The sequence below is a fragment of the Oncorhynchus masou genome, chromosome 14, assembly GCF_036934945.1.
Source record: "Oncorhynchus masou masou isolate Uvic2021 chromosome 14, UVic_Omas_1.1, whole genome shotgun sequence".
NCBI lineage: Eukaryota > Metazoa > Chordata > Actinopteri > Salmoniformes > Salmonidae > Oncorhynchus > Oncorhynchus masou.
This window is the reverse complement of record NC_088225.1, coordinates 9,473,704-9,489,608: the sequence shown is the minus strand read 5'-3', so window position 1 is coordinate 9,489,608 and position 15,905 is coordinate 9,473,704. Positions and strand designations below refer to the sequence as shown.

The window sequence follows — 15,905 nt, the reverse complement described above, 5'->3', positions numbered from 1 at the left end:
CCCAGGTCTAGGATACATTTTTCAAATATTTTATGTCTACGCTCGATTGAGCTTGCCTTGTACAATGTAATAAATGGAACAGTCCCAAAAGTGAAACCCATGTGTGATCTCTGCCTCTTTTTCCCCATTCCCATCTCTCAGTGAACCTGGGCCGTGCAGCGTTCGAGGCCATGTCCCTGCTGGTCAACCAGATCCATAAGAACCTGGAGGGGAACCAGGACCAGCATGGCAGGAACAACCTTCTGGCCTCCTACATCCACTACTGCTTCCACCTGCCCACTGCCGAGCCTGCCATGCCCCCTACTGGTGAGGAATGGAACAGCAGACAATGAAGGTTCACTATATCTCCACACCAGCTGTAATGATGTAGTCCCAATGCTTTCAAGAAAGAGTATTTTAATCTATCCATGTCTCTGATGTGCTTGGGTGTGATTCATTTAACCTTGTGGTTGGAGAATTCTCACTCAACTACTAAAATGAGCATAAGTGTGTCTTTTGGTATCAGTGCCCTCCTCTTCTCCCTGACCAGGGGGTGCCACCCCGGCCTACGAGCTGCCCATCCAGTACGCCACGTTGTCCAGGGCAACGGCCCGCCCCAGCACCCTGCACCTGGCCCGCTCCAAGAGCATCAGTAACTCCAACCCTGACCTGGCCAGCACCCCCACGTCACCTGACGAGGAGGTGCAGAGGATCATCGGCAGCAAGGTCAGTTCTACCTCCAATACAAATCAAATGGTATTGATTTGAGTTCCCGCATTGGCTCCTCTCCGGTAATACAGCTATTTTAGACATGTCATTTTTCCTGTCTAGGTACTGTAAATACAACCTGTTCTGTCCTCTGTCCTGTTTGGGTACTGTAAATACAACCTGTTCTGTCCTCTGTCCTGTTTAGGTACTGTAAATACAACCTGTTCTGGACTGTAAATACATGTTCTGTCCTGTCTAGGTACTGTAAATACAACCTGTTCTGTCCTGTCTCGGTACTGTAAATACAGCCTGTCCTGTCTCGGTACTGTAAATACAGCCTGTCCTGTCTCGGTACTGTAAATACAGCCTGTCCTGTCTAGGTACTGTAAATAGCCTGTCCTGTCTAGGTACTGTAAATACATCCTGTTCTGTCCTGTCTAGGTACTGTAAATGCAGCCTGTTCTGTCCTGTCTAGGTACTGTAAATGCAGCCTGTTCTGTCCTGTCTAGGTACTGTAAATGCAGCCTGTTCTGTCCTGTCTAGGTACTGTAAATGCAGCCTGTTTTGTCCTGTCTAGGTACTGTAAATACAACCTGTCCTGTCTAGGTACTATAAATACAACCTGTTCTGTCCTGTCTAGGTACTCCTGTTCTGTCCTGTCTAGGTACTGTAAATACAGCCTGTCCTGTCTAGGTACTGTAAATACAGCCTGTCTTGTCTAGGCACTGTAAATACAACCTGTCCTGTCTAGGTACTATAAATACAGCCTGTTCTGTCCTGTCTAGGTACTCCTGTTCTGTCCTGTCTAGGTACTGTAAATACAGCCTGTCTTGTCTAGGCACTGTAAATACAACCTGTCCTGTCTAGGTACTATAAATACAGCCTGTTCTGTCCTGTCTAGGTACTCCTGTTCTGTCCTGTCTAGGTATTGTAAATACAGCCTGTCTTGTCTAGGCACTGTAAATACAACCTGTCCTGTCTAGGTACTATAAATACAGCCTGTTCTGTCCTGTCTAGGTACTCCTGTTCTGTCCTGTCTAGGTACTGTAAATACAGCCTGTCTTGTCTAGGCACTGTAAATACAACCTGTCTTGTCTAGGTACTGTAAATACAGCCTGTCCTGTCTAGGTACTGTAAATACAGCCTGTCTTGTCTAGGCACTGTAAATACAACCTGTCCTGTCTAGGTACTATAAATACAGCCTGTTCTGTCCTGTCTAGGTACTCCTGTTCTGTCCTGTCTAGGTACTGTAAATACAACCTGTCCTGTCTAGGTACTATAAATACAGCCTGTCCTGTCTAGGTACTGTAAATGCAGCCTGTTCTGTCCTGTCTAGGTACTGTAAATACAACCTGTCCTGTCTAGGTACTATAAATACAGCCTGTCCTGTCTAGGTACTGTAAATGCAGCCTGTTCTGTCCTGTCTAGGTACTGTAAATACAACCTGTCCTGTCTAGGTACTATAAATACAGCCTGTTCTGTCCTGTCTAGGTACTGTAAATACAGCCTGTCTTGTCTAGGCACTGTAAATACAACCTGTTCCGTTTCTTCTCTAGTTGGGGAAGTAAAGATACTATGTGACGAACTCCTGAATATGTTATCTGTGTGCTTATGATAGTGTTGCTGCCTCTTCCAGACACTTACTCAAATTGGGGTTAAATGGCATTCTGGCTGTTTAAATGTACGCGGAATGTCTGTCCGATGTGTTCCCTGTGAATAAACATACAATCAGACTCCCCTCGTCCTCCTGTAGTGGCCCTCCAGTGTCGTATCTTGATATGCATGCCTGTGATTCCTGTCTGTCTGTGCCAATGGTCGGTTGATTCCACCGCTGTTGTCAATATGCAATCATGTGATGTGCCTATGTCTGTCTGGCCCTCTGTGTTCTATCCCTTGCTACCCCCCCCCATCTCTCTCCCTCGCTCTCTCTTTCTCATTTGACCCTAGTCTCCACCCCTCCTTCCCACCCTCCCTAACCTTCCTTCGCTCCCTCTCTCCCCCATGGCCTGTGGCTGCCTGTGTGTCGGTGTGGTGGCTGATGTGATATGATGTTCAGGGGATAGACCGCTCCCACTCCTGGGTAAACTCTGCTTATGCCCCCGGGGGCTCCAGAGCTGTGCTACGCCGGAACCCCAACTTCACCTGTGAGCTCAAGCAGGTGCCAACAACCCTCCTTCCCTACCTTCAACTACCTACCCCTCCACCATGGGTGCCGGTTCATTCAGTAACGAGAATTGTTCAAAACGTTGCAGAGAGAAATACAATGACTAGAGCGGACATGGTTCCCTATTCTACACGAGCCAATGGCGTCTGTTCTACCCGATACATTTCTATCTGAACATTCTGTAACGCTTTGGCCACCAGAACAAACCCCATGTTCACCCCGTACCCAACAAACACCCTCCTCGCTGCCCTTCCCTCCTCCACTCCTATGTGGCTGCTGCACTGTGCGTTTGTCTACAGTCCGTTTTGTCAGCTGTCTGTCTGTCATTGGTCTGTTCCTTTTCGCCCTCCTTGGCTAAGCTCGACTCAGCCTCGTTACTCACAATGATGCTTTTCACTAGGATCACATTTCATCCTATCAACCGCATGGGACATCTGAACCTCAACTGGCACTAATGTCAGTTCTATCCAAGCTAGTCAGTTGAGTCCAGGAAGTCCTCTAGCCATCCATCACATTTCTTGTATTTTTCATTCATCTTTTTCCACCTTGCTGACTCCTGCTCTTTGTCTTCATCACTGTGTTTCCATCGCTCCGCTACTCTTGTCAGGCAAGTGATCGTGGCTGCAATCGCATGTCTGCCTTTGTGGACAGCGCCACCTTCTGTTCAGCTCCAACAAGACAGATTGCCAAGAAGGTACCGTTGTCATACACTGTCTAAAACACGATATTAACACCCTTGTCCGTCCTCATCCATGCTGTGTTTCTCAGTATGTGTAACACACACACACGGGTGCTTATCAGTTCATATTGTAAGTGTGTGTGTCTCTGTGTGTGTGTGTGTGTGTGTGTGTGTGTGTGTGAGAGAGAGCGAGATAAGTAGTTGTTTAATGCATCAGCTTTTGAATGTTGACACAGTCATCAAAGCCAGGTATGAGTAAAGTTCGTTATCTGGGATCTCCCAGAATAAGCCTACATTATAAGACCTGTTAGTGTTCTACAATATTAGTGTTAACACTGTGTGTTTGTTAGCAGACAGACAGCCCTACCTTTTTATGAGAGATTGTATGGTACTGGTGTTAGCTCAGTATTTTCACACGTTCACATTTTTACCTGGGTATTTCAGCTAGCTTTTCCTGCGTTAGCCACTGTGTTGCTAACCGTGGTGTACTGCGCTCTGCCTGGGTGTTTCTCTCTGATCCTGTTTACTAACTGGTGTAGCTGCTCCATGAGGAGCTGGCACTACAGTGGGTGGTGAGCACCAGCACAGTGAGGGAGGCAGCACTGCAACAGGCCTGGTTCTTCTTCCAGCTCATGGTACGTATCTGAATGATGAGGATGATGACTGTTGTGTCTTGTATGGCATCGTTCATGAGATCTTGATCTTACACACTCGTCCTCATCACACAGGCCGTTTATGGATTTCCGTAAATCAAGAAACAGTTGGTCAAATTTGTCATTCAGAGAAAAGCGTGAAAGGAATGTGATGTTTTACATAGCCAGTGTACATTTGAAGAAGTAGATACAATCTGTGATCCCTCTTTTCCTCCCTCCCTCTCCTCCTCTCCCAGACGAAGAGTATGTCCCACCACCTGTTCCTGTCCTCCCGGATAGACCTTCCTAGACGCCAGCGCTTCCCAGACCGCTTTGTGGATGACATCGCTGCTCTAGTGGGGGCTATCAGTGCTGATGTAGCAGGGCGATACCACAAGGTACAGTGGCCACAACCCAAGGGCCGTTAGAACGGAATTGCAGAGCGTAGGAGTCACGTTTCCCTTTTTTAGGGAATACAAAGTATAACTTCTGTCCTTTTAACCCTTCCCATATTCTCTAATCACGGACTTTCTCTCCCTCCCTTCCTGTCTCTCTCTCAGGATGTGGAGCTTGTGGAGAGGTTGAACAGCAGTCTGGCCTTCTTCCTGAATGACCTGCTGTCTCTCATGGACCGTGGCTTTGTCTTCAACCTCATCCGCTCCTACTACAAACAGGTACACACACACACACACACACACACACACACAGGTCCTGTCATCTGCTCCAACGATTAACACAGTCACCCACTCTCAGACAGTGAGTGTCTGGTTCTACTACAAACAGGCACGTACGAACATGAATACAGACGGTGTCACTATTCTGCCACAATACAAGGCAGTATTTACACCCACTGTCAGTCATCAACGGAGTCATCACAAATGACAAACGCACATGAATGACATCATTTGCTATTACTGCGACCCGTCCCTGAATATGTTGTCTTACACATACCTGAACCATATGTCTCTCTGTGTGTGTCTGTGTCTGTGTGTGTCAGATTGCCAACAAGTTCCACACAGCCCAGAACCCCAGCTCTCTGACTGCGCTGAGAATGGACTTCACCCGCATTGTGTGCAGCCATGAGCACTACGTCACCCTCAACCTACCATGCTCCACCCTCAGCCCCCCCGCCTCGCCCTCCCCCTCCACCTCCTCCACCACCTCCCAGGTAGCTCCATTCATTACTAGGCAACACAGTGATCTTGACCAAGGGCCAACTTTGTCATCTGTGGACAACTGTAGTAATACTCTTGCTAGAAAGTCCTTTCTCTCCCTCCTCTCACCATCCATCCATCTCCCTCCCTCTCTCAGGGTTCAGCGTTCTCCAGTATGCACCAGGACCAGGGTGTGGCCAGTATGTTTGAGCTCTCCGTCCCCTTCAGACAGCAACACTTCCTGTCTGGCCTGCTGCTGACTGAACTATCCCTCATCCTGGAGCCTGATGGGGAGGGGTGAGGAGGCTTCACACACACAAGCTCACACACACACACACACACACAATTAGATGCACACGGCACGTACTGACTCATTCGGTCTTCCTCAGGGTGTTTTTCCTGCATAAGAAGGCCATCAGTGCAGTCCATTCTCTGATGTGCAGTCATGATGCGGACCCTCGCTACACGGACCCCCAGGTGCGAACCCACATCGCCCAGCTCTACCTGCCCCTCATCCCCATCGTCATGGACACCCTGACCCAGCTCCATGACTTCACAGGTGAGAAGGACACTCTGTAGGTCAGGGGTCGGCAACAGGCCAAAAAATGTGCCAAAAATGTCCAGCAAGTTTTTGGGGGGTTGTAAAAAAAATATATTTAAAAAAGACTGTCCAATCACCAGGAATGAATTTAGGAGGTCTGTTCCCAAGTATTCCCACAAATAAAAAAAGAGATGTCTCAATATAATCAAGGTATGAAATTATTGTTATTCTCAAATACAATTTTTTTTGGTGCTTAGTTGTGGTCAATTTGCAGTGTATAAATTATTATAATTATGTTATGGCCCCCCCAACCATCCGCTCCTACAAAAATCGTCCCGCGGCCTAATCTAGTTGCCTACCCCTGCTGTAGGTTAACCAGCATCATCTTCCTCTTCTCTGACCATGTGGCATTGTGTTTAAACCCTGATTGGAGGTGGGAGATTGCATGCTAGTTAGTTACTCTCGCTTAGGTTGATAGAATCAGCAGTATGTTTTGTTCCTGTGTTTGTCAGACACTTCTCCCGCCCGGGGCCGCCACGCCCCCGCTATGCAAGACGACGGGGACCCAGACAACGGAACCATCAGTCAGTCTGTCGCCATGGCGATCGCTGGCTCCCCGCTGCCGCATGCCAAAGCTCCCAACTTCACCATGCCCACGGTGGTGAGTAATGAGAACCCATCAGCCCCCCTCTGCTGGGTGGAGTTTACTGCCTCAGGCTTTTATATCTCAGGCATTTTTAGTAACCCTGGTAACGATTGAACTTATTTTCCCCCTCCCCTGTTATTGAGATCCTTTGTAGTACACTTCCACACTAAGGTACAGTACCAGCATGGGGCAAATCCACAACACCAGAGTGGGTTCAGCATGCATTCTAATGACAGCCTCCATATTGAACTACCCCTCACTACCTGTAGATGGCTCACTGCTCATGAGCTCCTCTGACACTCTCATCCACATAGTTTGCAAAGTGATGTATTTTGCAAAGTGACGTAGTTTGCAAAGTGACATCAGGGAAAACTCCTAGCCCTAATGTGGGTGTTCATCTCCCTCCCAGGCTGGTCGTCAGTGCAGCTCTCTGTCGGCAGAGTGCAGTAGGACTCTGCTAGTGTCTTTCCTGTGGGTCCTGAAGAACGCAGACGCTGCGCTGCTGGAGAGCTGGGTGTCAGACCTCTCTGTGCTGCAGATCAACAGGCTGCTAGACCTGCTGCACCTCTCGGTGTCCTGCTTCGAGTACAAGGTAGGCACCACTTCTATCCCCCCTCACTGATCAGACCAGCTGCACCTCTCGGTGTCCTGTTTCGAGTACAAGGTAGGCACCACTTCTGTCCCTCCTCACTGATCAGACCTGCTGCACCTCTCGGTGTCCTGCTTCGAGTACAAGGTAGGCACCACTTCTGTCCCCCCTCGCTGATCAGACCTGCTGTACCTCTCGTCCTTCACCTGTTACCCCTGTTGGACTCTCAGACCTGAATACCTCCTATTATAGCCGTTCTGACCGTTCCATCTCTGATTGGTTGTCCCAGGGGAAGAAGGCTCTGGAGCGTATCAACAGCCTGACGTTTAAGAAGTCTCAGGACATGAAGGCCCGTCTAGAGGAGGCCATACTGGGAACCATCGGAGCCCGACAGGAGATGGTCCGTCGCTGCAGAGGTACCAGCACCGGATGGACCATCATAGTTTGAGATTTTTCTACATGCAATGTCCCTTTGGGGGTTGTTACAAGTGTCCTTATGTTTTGTTTTTGTTCAGAGCGGAGTCCATATGGCAATGAGAATGTCAGATGGAGGAAGAACGTCACTCACTGGAGACAGAACACAGACCGAGTCGACAAGTAGGTCCCCGCCATCTGCACAGATTAATGCCGAGGTAGACCAATGACTCTGTAGAACTTGTCATCAACGGTCTGTGTTCAGTATTTGTGTAGGCACGTTGTATAGCGAAGTTTGTACGGATTTGTGTGTGTCTGAGGGATTGTAAAAGCCTGTTTCGTTGCAGAACTAAGACGGAGACGGAGCAGGAGTCCGTGGTGGATGGAAACCTGGCCACTGAAGCCTCTCTGGTCGTCCTGGACACGCTGGAGATCATAGTGAAGACGGTGCTGGCGTCAGAGCTGAAGGAGAGTGTTTTGGGCGGGGTGTTGAGAGTCCTCCTCCACAGCATGGCAGGGAGTCAGAGTGCCCTCTTCCTGCAGCACTGCTTCACTACACAGAGGGGACTGGTCTTTAAGGTGTGTGTGTTTGCGCCCGTATGTTATTTACACACACAAAGTCTTTGTGTGTGTGTGTGTGTGTGTGTGTGTGTGGATTAAGTGTTGTGTGTCCCCTGTGTGTAGTTCCCAGAGATGCTGTTTGAGGAGGACACAGAGCTGTGTGCTGACCTGTGTCTTCGTCTGCTCCGCCACTGCAGCAGCAGTGTGGGCTCTGTCCGGAGTCAAGCCTCCGCCTCCCTCTACCTGCTGATGAGGCAGAACTTTGAGATCGGCAACGTGAGTCTCACTCATACAGAAGAAGCGTGTCATCGCCCGGAAAGACAAAACTGCATTCACACTCCGTTTAACTGTCATGAAATGAAACAATAAGTGAAAGGAAGCGTGAATTCAGTTTGGATTTCCAGGCTAAGATCTTCCCACAATAATACAAATCAAATCCCGTATATTTGTCCAGGATACAGGTGGTGTATACGTTATAATGAAATGCTTACTTCCAAGTTCACCTGTCAACAATGCAATAAGAATAGAAGTGAAGATGGTTCCAGTTCAGTCTCAACACCATCAACTGACATGTTGTGGAATTCTGTGTTGGTCACATCCCTTCTACAGTCTTGAGTATTGACTCATCTTCTCTCTGGTGTAGAACTTTGCCCGGGTGAAGATGCAGGTCACCATGTCCCTGTCCTCTCTGGTGGGGACATCTCAGAACTTCAACGAGGAGCACCTCCGACGTTCCCTAAAAACTATCCTGACCTACGCAGAGGAGGACCTGGAGCTACGGGACTCCCCGTTCCCAGAACAGGTCCAGGATCTGGTCTTCAATCTGCACATGATTCTGACTGACACAGTCAAGATGAAGGAGCACCAGCAGGACCCTGAGATGCTCATTGATCTCATGTACAGGTATTACACATTCAACAGCTGTCTCATCGGCACAACCATTTTCTCTCAAACACATTCACATCCACAAACTCAGTAAAGAGAAATCCAAATGCGGGGGCATCCACGTCTTCAGCGCCCGGGGAACAATGGGTTAACTGCCTTGCTCAGGGGCAGAATGACAGATTTTTACCTTGTCAGCTCGGGGATTCAATCCAGTAACCTTTCGGGTTACTGGCCCAACGCTCTAACCACTAGGCTACCTGCCGCCCCGGTTTGGATTGCATTAGCTATTTACAGCCCTGATTTTCTGTCTTTCTCCCCCCCCACCCCACCCCCCACCCTCAGGATCGCTAAGGGCTACCAGAACTCCCCTGACCTGCGCCTGACGTGGCTACAGAACATGGCGGGGAAGCACTCGGAGAGAGGGAACCACGCGGAGGCAGCCCACTGCCTGGTGCACAGCGCCGCCCTGGTGGCAGAGTACCTCAACATGCTGGAGGACTGCCGCTACCTGCCCATTGGCTGTGTCACCTTCCAGGTCAGGAGTCAGTGTGTTTTCCTGTCCATTTATAGTATACCTCGAAACCTTAGTCTTTTCCTGACTGTTATGTCCCTTACCTGCTGTAGCACATCTCGTCTAATGTTCTGGAGGAGTCGGCGGTGTCTGATGACATCCTGTCCCCGGAGGAGGAGGGTATCTGTGCGGGGAAGTACTTCAGCGAGGTGGGGCTGGTGGGGCTGCTGGAGCAAGCTGCAACCTCCTTCCACATGGTATTACTCAGATCTTCTTTACATTGAGATGTCCTTAAATACGTGATAAATAACATTTGAATCTCTCTTTGAGCCACCTAGTAAATAGTCAGAGCTGTATGTTCACATAGAGAAAGCCAGGTTTTTGTAATGTATATATGAATTGTAGGTAGACTTCTCACTGTCCTCTCACTGTTTCATACTGTATCTCCCCTGCAGGCTTCCATGTACGAGGCCATCAACGAGGTGTATAAGATCCTACTCCCTGTCCACGAGGCCAACAGAGACTTCAAGAAGCTGGCTACTGTCCATGGAAAGTTGCAGGACGCCTTTAACAAAATCTACAACCAGAGTTCTGGATGGGAGGTAAAGTAAATGAAATATGCTGTTGTGTAACTTAACGGATATTGAGTTTATTTAAGCAATAAGACACGCTGCGGTATGGTATATGGTCAATATACCACGGCAAAGGGCTGTTCTTATGCGCGACGCAACGCGGAGTGCCTGGATACAGCCCTTAGCCGTGGTATATTGGCCATATACCACAAACACTGAGGTGCCTTATTGCTATTATAATCTGGTTACCAATGTAATTAAAGCAGTAAAAATGCATGTTTTGTCATACCCATGGTATTAGGTCTGATATACCACAGCTGTCAGCCAATCAGCATTCAGGGCTCAAACCACCCAGTTTATAAATGCATTTAAACAATAATATTTGATTTCTCTTCCCTGTGGTTTCCCTGCCTTTCCTGTCTTTTCTGGATGATGTTTCCTAACTGGTGAGTGAAATGTAATAAAACTCTCCCCGACACTTTTTCAAACCACAGTATTGCATTCACACTTTCACACACTTAACCAATACATAGTTGTGTAAAACAGTTGCACAATATTGACTGGCTCCAACTCTCTGGGGTGTATTTACTGGTTGCTGTGGTAGCATATGGTTTCAATGTTTTAACTAGGGCTCTAAATTTAAAAACTGTATTTGGTAGCACTGATGTTCCCGGGGGAAGGGTACCAAAAACGTTCTGCAACATTGAAGGTCCAAAAGAACACAGTGGCTCCATCATTCTTAAGTGGAAGAAGTTTGGAACCACCAAGACTCTTCCTATAGCTGGCCACCCAGCCAAACTGAGCAATTGGGGGAGAAGGACTTTGGTCAGGGAGGTGACCAAGAACCCGATGGTCATTCTAACAGAGCTCCAGAGTTCCTCTGTGGAGATGGGAGAACCTTCCAGAAGGACCGCCATCTCTGCAACATGCCACTTTATTGAAGAGTGGCCAGATGGAAGCCACTCTTCAGTAAAAGCCACATGACAGCCCGCTTGGAGTTTGTAGAAAGGCACCTAAAGACTCTCAGACCATCAGAAACAAGATTCTCTGGTCTGATGAAGCCAAGATTAAACTCTTTGGCCTAAATGCCAAGCATCACGTTTGGAGGAAACCTGGCACCATTCCTACGGTGAATCATGGTGGTGGCAGCATCATGCCGTGGGGATGTTTTTCAGCTGCTGGGATTGGGAGACTAGTCATGATTGAGGCAAAGATGAACGGAGCAAAGTACAGAGAGCTTCTTGATGAAAACTTGCTCCAGAGTGCTCAGGACCTCAGAATTGGTTGAAGGTTCACTTTCCAACAGGACAACGACTCTAAGCACACAGCCAAGACAACGCAGGAGTGGCTTCGGGACAAGTCTCTGAATGTCATTGAGTGGCCCAGCCAGAGCCCGGACTTGAACCCAATCAAACATCTCTGGACAGACATGAAAATAACTGTGCAGCGATGCTCCCCATCCAACCTGACAGAGCTTGGGAGGATCTGCAGAGAATAATGGGAGAAACCCCCCTGATACAGCTGTGCCTATCTTGTAACGTCATACCCAAGAAGTCTCATTATGGGGTATTGTATGTAGATTTGAGGGGGAAAATCTATTTCATCAATTTTAGAATAACGCTGTAATGTAACAAAATGTGGAAAAAGTTAAGGGGTCTGAATGCTTTACGAAGGCACCCCCAAATTAAAACTTCAAGTCGCACAGCAAAATATGTTGTCGCATATGGAGCCCTGGTTGTAACATGTCAATTTAGGGCAACTTCGACTAAGTGACTCTGAAAGTAATCTCTGTTTTCTGTTTTCCTATTCTTCCCCCTCCCCCTCGCTGTCTTTCATGGCCATCTCTATAGTGTGTAGAGGATGTTTGGGACCTACTTCCGGGTGGGCTTCTACGGCTGTCGCTTTGGGGACCTGGATGAGCAGGAGTTTGTGTACAAGGAGCCCTCTATCACCAAGCTGGCTGAGATCTCCTACAGACTAGAGGTACGGTCTGAGGAGAATGACGAGGAGGACAAGAAAATAATCATTTATAGTACACCCAAACATGTCAGTGATCATTTCTGTAACTCACTGGATCATGTGTTATAAGCTGATACCAGTCTTTTGAATGTCTCTCTACGTCTTGTTCAGGAGTTCTATGCTGAGCGGTTTGGAGATGATGTGGTGGAGATTATCAAGGACTCCAACCATGTGGACAAGAACAAGCTGGACCCCAATAAGGTATAAGGCCCAAAGTCTCAGAAAGAGAAACGACTGAAGGTTTGGGTTGCGGTTTTCACATAGGAATGACCCCGTGGTACTGATCTATGTGTTGTATATCTGCGTGGCTCTCAGGCCTACCTCCAGTGTTAATATATGTGTTGTATGTCTGTTAGGCCTACCTCCAGATCACCTACGTGGAGCCCTTCTTTGACACGTACGAGCTGAAGGAGAGGATCACCTACTTCGACAAGAACTACAACCTGCGCACCTTCATGTACTGCACCCCCTTCACCTTGGACGGGCGCGCCCACGGGGACCTGCACGAGCAGTACAAACGCAAGTCCATCCTCACCACGTCCCACGCTTTCCCCTACATCAAGACACGCGTCAACGTCATCCACAAAGAGGAGGTGGGTCACTGTGTACATGTATGACTAGTGTGAAACATGGTGAGCACTGAACAGTGAATGGATTAAATTTAGCAGTGTTTTTCCAGGTGCTCATAAAGCTTTACAGGACATAACAGTAGATTAATCCACTAGCAGTGAAGCAGTGCTCATGATCATGTCGCTGTCCTCTCTTCTCTCCAGATCATCCTGGTGCCCATGGAGGTGGCTATAGAGGACATGCAGAAGAAGACCCAGGAGCTGGCCTTCGCTACCCACCAGGAGCCTGCCGACGCCAAGATGCTACAGATGGTGCTGCAGGGCTCTGTGGGCACTACAGTCAACCAGGTACTGTGTGTGTTGTGTAATATCCCTTTGTGTGTTTGACATGTTGGAGTGAGTATGTAACTCTCTCTCTCTCTCTCTGTCTCTCTCTGTCTCTCTCTGTCTCTCTGTGTCTCTGTCTCTCTCTGTCTCTCTCTGTCTCTCTCTGTCTCTCTCTGTCTCTCTCTGTCTCTCTCTGTCTCTCTCTGTCTCTCTCTGTCTCTCTCTCTCTCTCTGTGTCTCTGTCTCTCTCTGTCTCTCTCTGTCTCTCTCTGTCTCTCTCTGTCTCTCTCTGTCTCTCTGTCTCTCTGTGTCTGTCTCTCTCTGTCTCTCTCTGTCTCTCTCTGTCTCTCTCTGTCTCTCTGTCTCTCTGTGTCTCTGTCTCTCTCTGTCTCTCTCTGTCTCTCTCTGTCTCTCTCTGTCTCTCTCTGTCTCTCTCTGTCTCTCTCTGTCTCTCTCTCTCTCTGTCTCTCGTGTGCAGGGCCCTCTGGAGGTTGCCCAGGTCTTTCTCTCTGACATTCCTGATGACCCCAAGCTGTACCGTCATCACAACAAACTACGCCTCTGCTTTAAAGACTTCACTAAGAGGTGATGGCACCTTACAAAGCCTGTACATGGACTAGACAGTCTGACACACACACACACACACACACACACACACACACACGGTCCAATAACCCAGTGAACAGACTGACTCCTTGTGTGTGTGTTCCTTCCTCTCCTGCAGGTGTGAGGATGCCCTGAGGAAGAACAAGACTCTGATTGGTCCAGACCAGAAAGAGTACCACAAGGAAATGGAGAGGAACTACAATAAGCTGAAAGAGTCTCTGGGACCTCTCATCACCCGCAAGATCCCCCAGCTCTACAGGACACAGCCGGCTGCAGGGCTTCAGTCTGCTACACAAAGGTTACAAATCAAATGTTATTGGTCACGTGCACATATTTAGCAGATGTTATTGCGGGTGCAGCGAAATGCTTGTTTTCCTACCTCCAACAGTGCAGTAGGATCTAACAATTCACAACAAGAAACTGTAAATATTAGGATGAGCAATGTCTGAGTGGCATTGACTAAAATACAGTAGAATACAGTATATACAGTGCCTTGCGAAAGTATTCGGCCCCCTTGAACTTTGCGACCTTTTGCCACATTTCAGGCTTCAAACACAAAGATATAAAACTGTATTTTTTTGTGAAGAATCAACAACAAGTGGGACACAATCATGAAGTGGAACGACATTTATTGGATATTTCAAACTTTTTTAACAAATCAAAAACTGAAGAATTTAAAAATTATTCAGCCCCCTTAAGTTAATACTTTGTAGCGCCACCTTTTGCTGCGATTACAGCTGTAAGTCGCTTGGGGTATGTCTCTATCAGTTTTGCACATCGAGAGACTGAAATTTTTTCCCATTCCTCCTTGCAAAACAGCTCGAGCTCAGTGAGGTTGGATGGAGAGCATTTGTGAACAGCAGTTCAGTTCTTTCGACAGATTCTCGATTGGATTCAGGTCTGGACTTTGACTTGGCCATTCTAACACCTGGATATGTTTATTTTTGAACCATTCCATTGTAGATTTTGCTTTATGTTTTGGATCATTGTCTTGTTGGAAGACAAATCTCCGTCCCAGTCTCAGGTCTTTTGCAGACTCCATCAGGTTTTCTTCCAGAATGGTCCTGTATTTGGCTCCATCCATCTTCCCATCAATTTGAACCATCTTCCCTGTCCCTGCTGAAGAAAAGCAGGCCCAAACCATGATGCTGCCACCACCATGTTTGACAGTGGGGATGGTGTGTTCTCGGTGATGAGCTGTGTTGCTTTTACGCCAAACATAACGTTTTGCATTGTTGACAAAAAGTTCAATTTTGGTTTAATCTGACCAGAGCACCTTCTTCCACATGTTTGGTGTGTCTCCCAGGTGGCTTGTGGCAAACTTTAAACAACACTTTTTATGGATATCTTTAAGAAATGGCTTTCTTCTTGCCACTCTTCCATAAAGGCCAGATTTGTGCAATATACGACTGATTGTTGTCCTATGGACAGAGTCTCCCACCTCAGCTGTAGATCTCTGCAGTTCATCCAGAGTGATCATGGGCCTCTTGGCTGCATCTCTGATCAGTCTTCTCCTTGTATGAGCTGAAAGTTTAGAGGGACGGCCAGGTCTTGGTAGATTTGCAGTGGTCTGATACTCCTTCCATTTCAATATTATCGCTTGCACAGTGCTCCTTGGGATGTTTAAAGCTTGGGAAATCTTTTTGTATCCAAATCCGTCTTTAAACTTCCTCATAACAGTATCTCAGACCTGCCTGGTGTGTTCCTTGTTCTTCATGATGCTCTCTGCGCTTTTAACGGACCTCTGAGACTATCACAGTACAGGTGCATTTATACGGAGACTTGATTACACACAGGTGGATTGTATTTATCATCATTAGTCATTTAGGTCAACATTGGATCATTCAGAGATCCTCACTGAACTTCTGGAGAGAGTTTGCTGCACTGAAAGTAAAGGGGCTGAATAATTTTACACGCCCAATTTTTCAGTTTTTGATTTGTTAAAAAAGTTTGAAATATCCAATAAATGTCGTTCCACTTCATGATTGTGTCCCACTTGTTGTTGATTCTTCACAAAAAAATACAGTTTTATATCTTTGTTTGAAGCCTGAAATGTGGCAAAAGGTCGCAAATTTCAAGGGGGCCGAATACTTTCGCAAGGCACTGTACATATAAGATGAGTAAAACAGTAAGTAAACATTATTACAGTGACCAGTGATTCCATGTCTATGTACAAGAAACTGGATTCGCACACTTATGAACATGCATGGACACACACTCATAATACACAGACACAGCGCGCGCACACACACACACACAACATGAGTGCATCCAGCTCTACAGAGTACTGACATCTACAGCCTACACAATAGTAACTGGACACCGTCTAACACACACACGCTGTGAGCT

At 47.5% G+C, this 15,905-nt stretch overlaps 1 protein-coding gene across 5 annotated transcripts in view; it reads left to right on the top strand.

Moving 5' to 3' along the window:
* Nucleotides 1-15,905, top strand: part of LOC135554137 (dedicator of cytokinesis protein 7-like) — a 45,801-nt gene that overhangs the window by 28,010 nt on the left and 1,886 nt on the right. For 2 of the 5 annotated variants that reach the window (XM_064986216.1, XM_064986214.1), the window contains exons 20-44: nucleotides 142-306; nucleotides 530-705; nucleotides 3,459-3,545; nucleotides 4,070-4,165; nucleotides 4,420-4,560; nucleotides 4,723-4,836; nucleotides 5,160-5,330; nucleotides 5,474-5,613; nucleotides 5,706-5,875; nucleotides 6,370-6,518; nucleotides 6,913-7,095; nucleotides 7,382-7,508; nucleotides 7,608-7,689; nucleotides 7,854-8,085; nucleotides 8,191-8,343; nucleotides 8,711-8,970; nucleotides 9,295-9,487; nucleotides 9,577-9,720; nucleotides 9,919-10,065; nucleotides 11,893-12,018; nucleotides 12,166-12,255; nucleotides 12,411-12,647; nucleotides 12,828-12,971; nucleotides 13,429-13,535; nucleotides 13,675-13,854. In XM_064986216.1, coding sequence (XP_064842288.1) covers nucleotides 142-306; nucleotides 530-705; nucleotides 3,459-3,545; nucleotides 4,070-4,165; nucleotides 4,420-4,560; nucleotides 4,723-4,836; nucleotides 5,160-5,330; nucleotides 5,474-5,613; nucleotides 5,706-5,875; nucleotides 6,370-6,518; nucleotides 6,913-7,095; nucleotides 7,382-7,508; nucleotides 7,608-7,689; nucleotides 7,854-8,085; nucleotides 8,191-8,343; nucleotides 8,711-8,970; nucleotides 9,295-9,487; nucleotides 9,577-9,720; nucleotides 9,919-10,065; nucleotides 11,893-12,018; nucleotides 12,166-12,255; nucleotides 12,411-12,647; nucleotides 12,828-12,971; nucleotides 13,429-13,535; nucleotides 13,675-13,854 — 3,814 coding nt within the window. Of the gene's footprint in view, nucleotides 1-141; nucleotides 307-529; nucleotides 706-2,743; nucleotides 2,846-3,323; nucleotides 3,327-3,458; nucleotides 3,546-4,069; nucleotides 4,166-4,419; nucleotides 4,561-4,722; nucleotides 4,837-5,159; nucleotides 5,331-5,473; nucleotides 5,614-5,705; nucleotides 5,876-6,369; nucleotides 6,519-6,912; nucleotides 7,096-7,381; nucleotides 7,509-7,607; nucleotides 7,690-7,853; nucleotides 8,086-8,190; nucleotides 8,344-8,710; nucleotides 8,971-9,294; nucleotides 9,488-9,576; nucleotides 9,721-9,918; nucleotides 10,066-11,892; nucleotides 12,019-12,165; nucleotides 12,256-12,410; nucleotides 12,648-12,827; nucleotides 12,972-13,428; nucleotides 13,536-13,674; nucleotides 13,855-15,905 lie in introns of all 5 variants that reach the window. The other 3 variants (XM_064986213.1, XM_064986212.1, XM_064986215.1) reach the window with 2 other exon arrangements.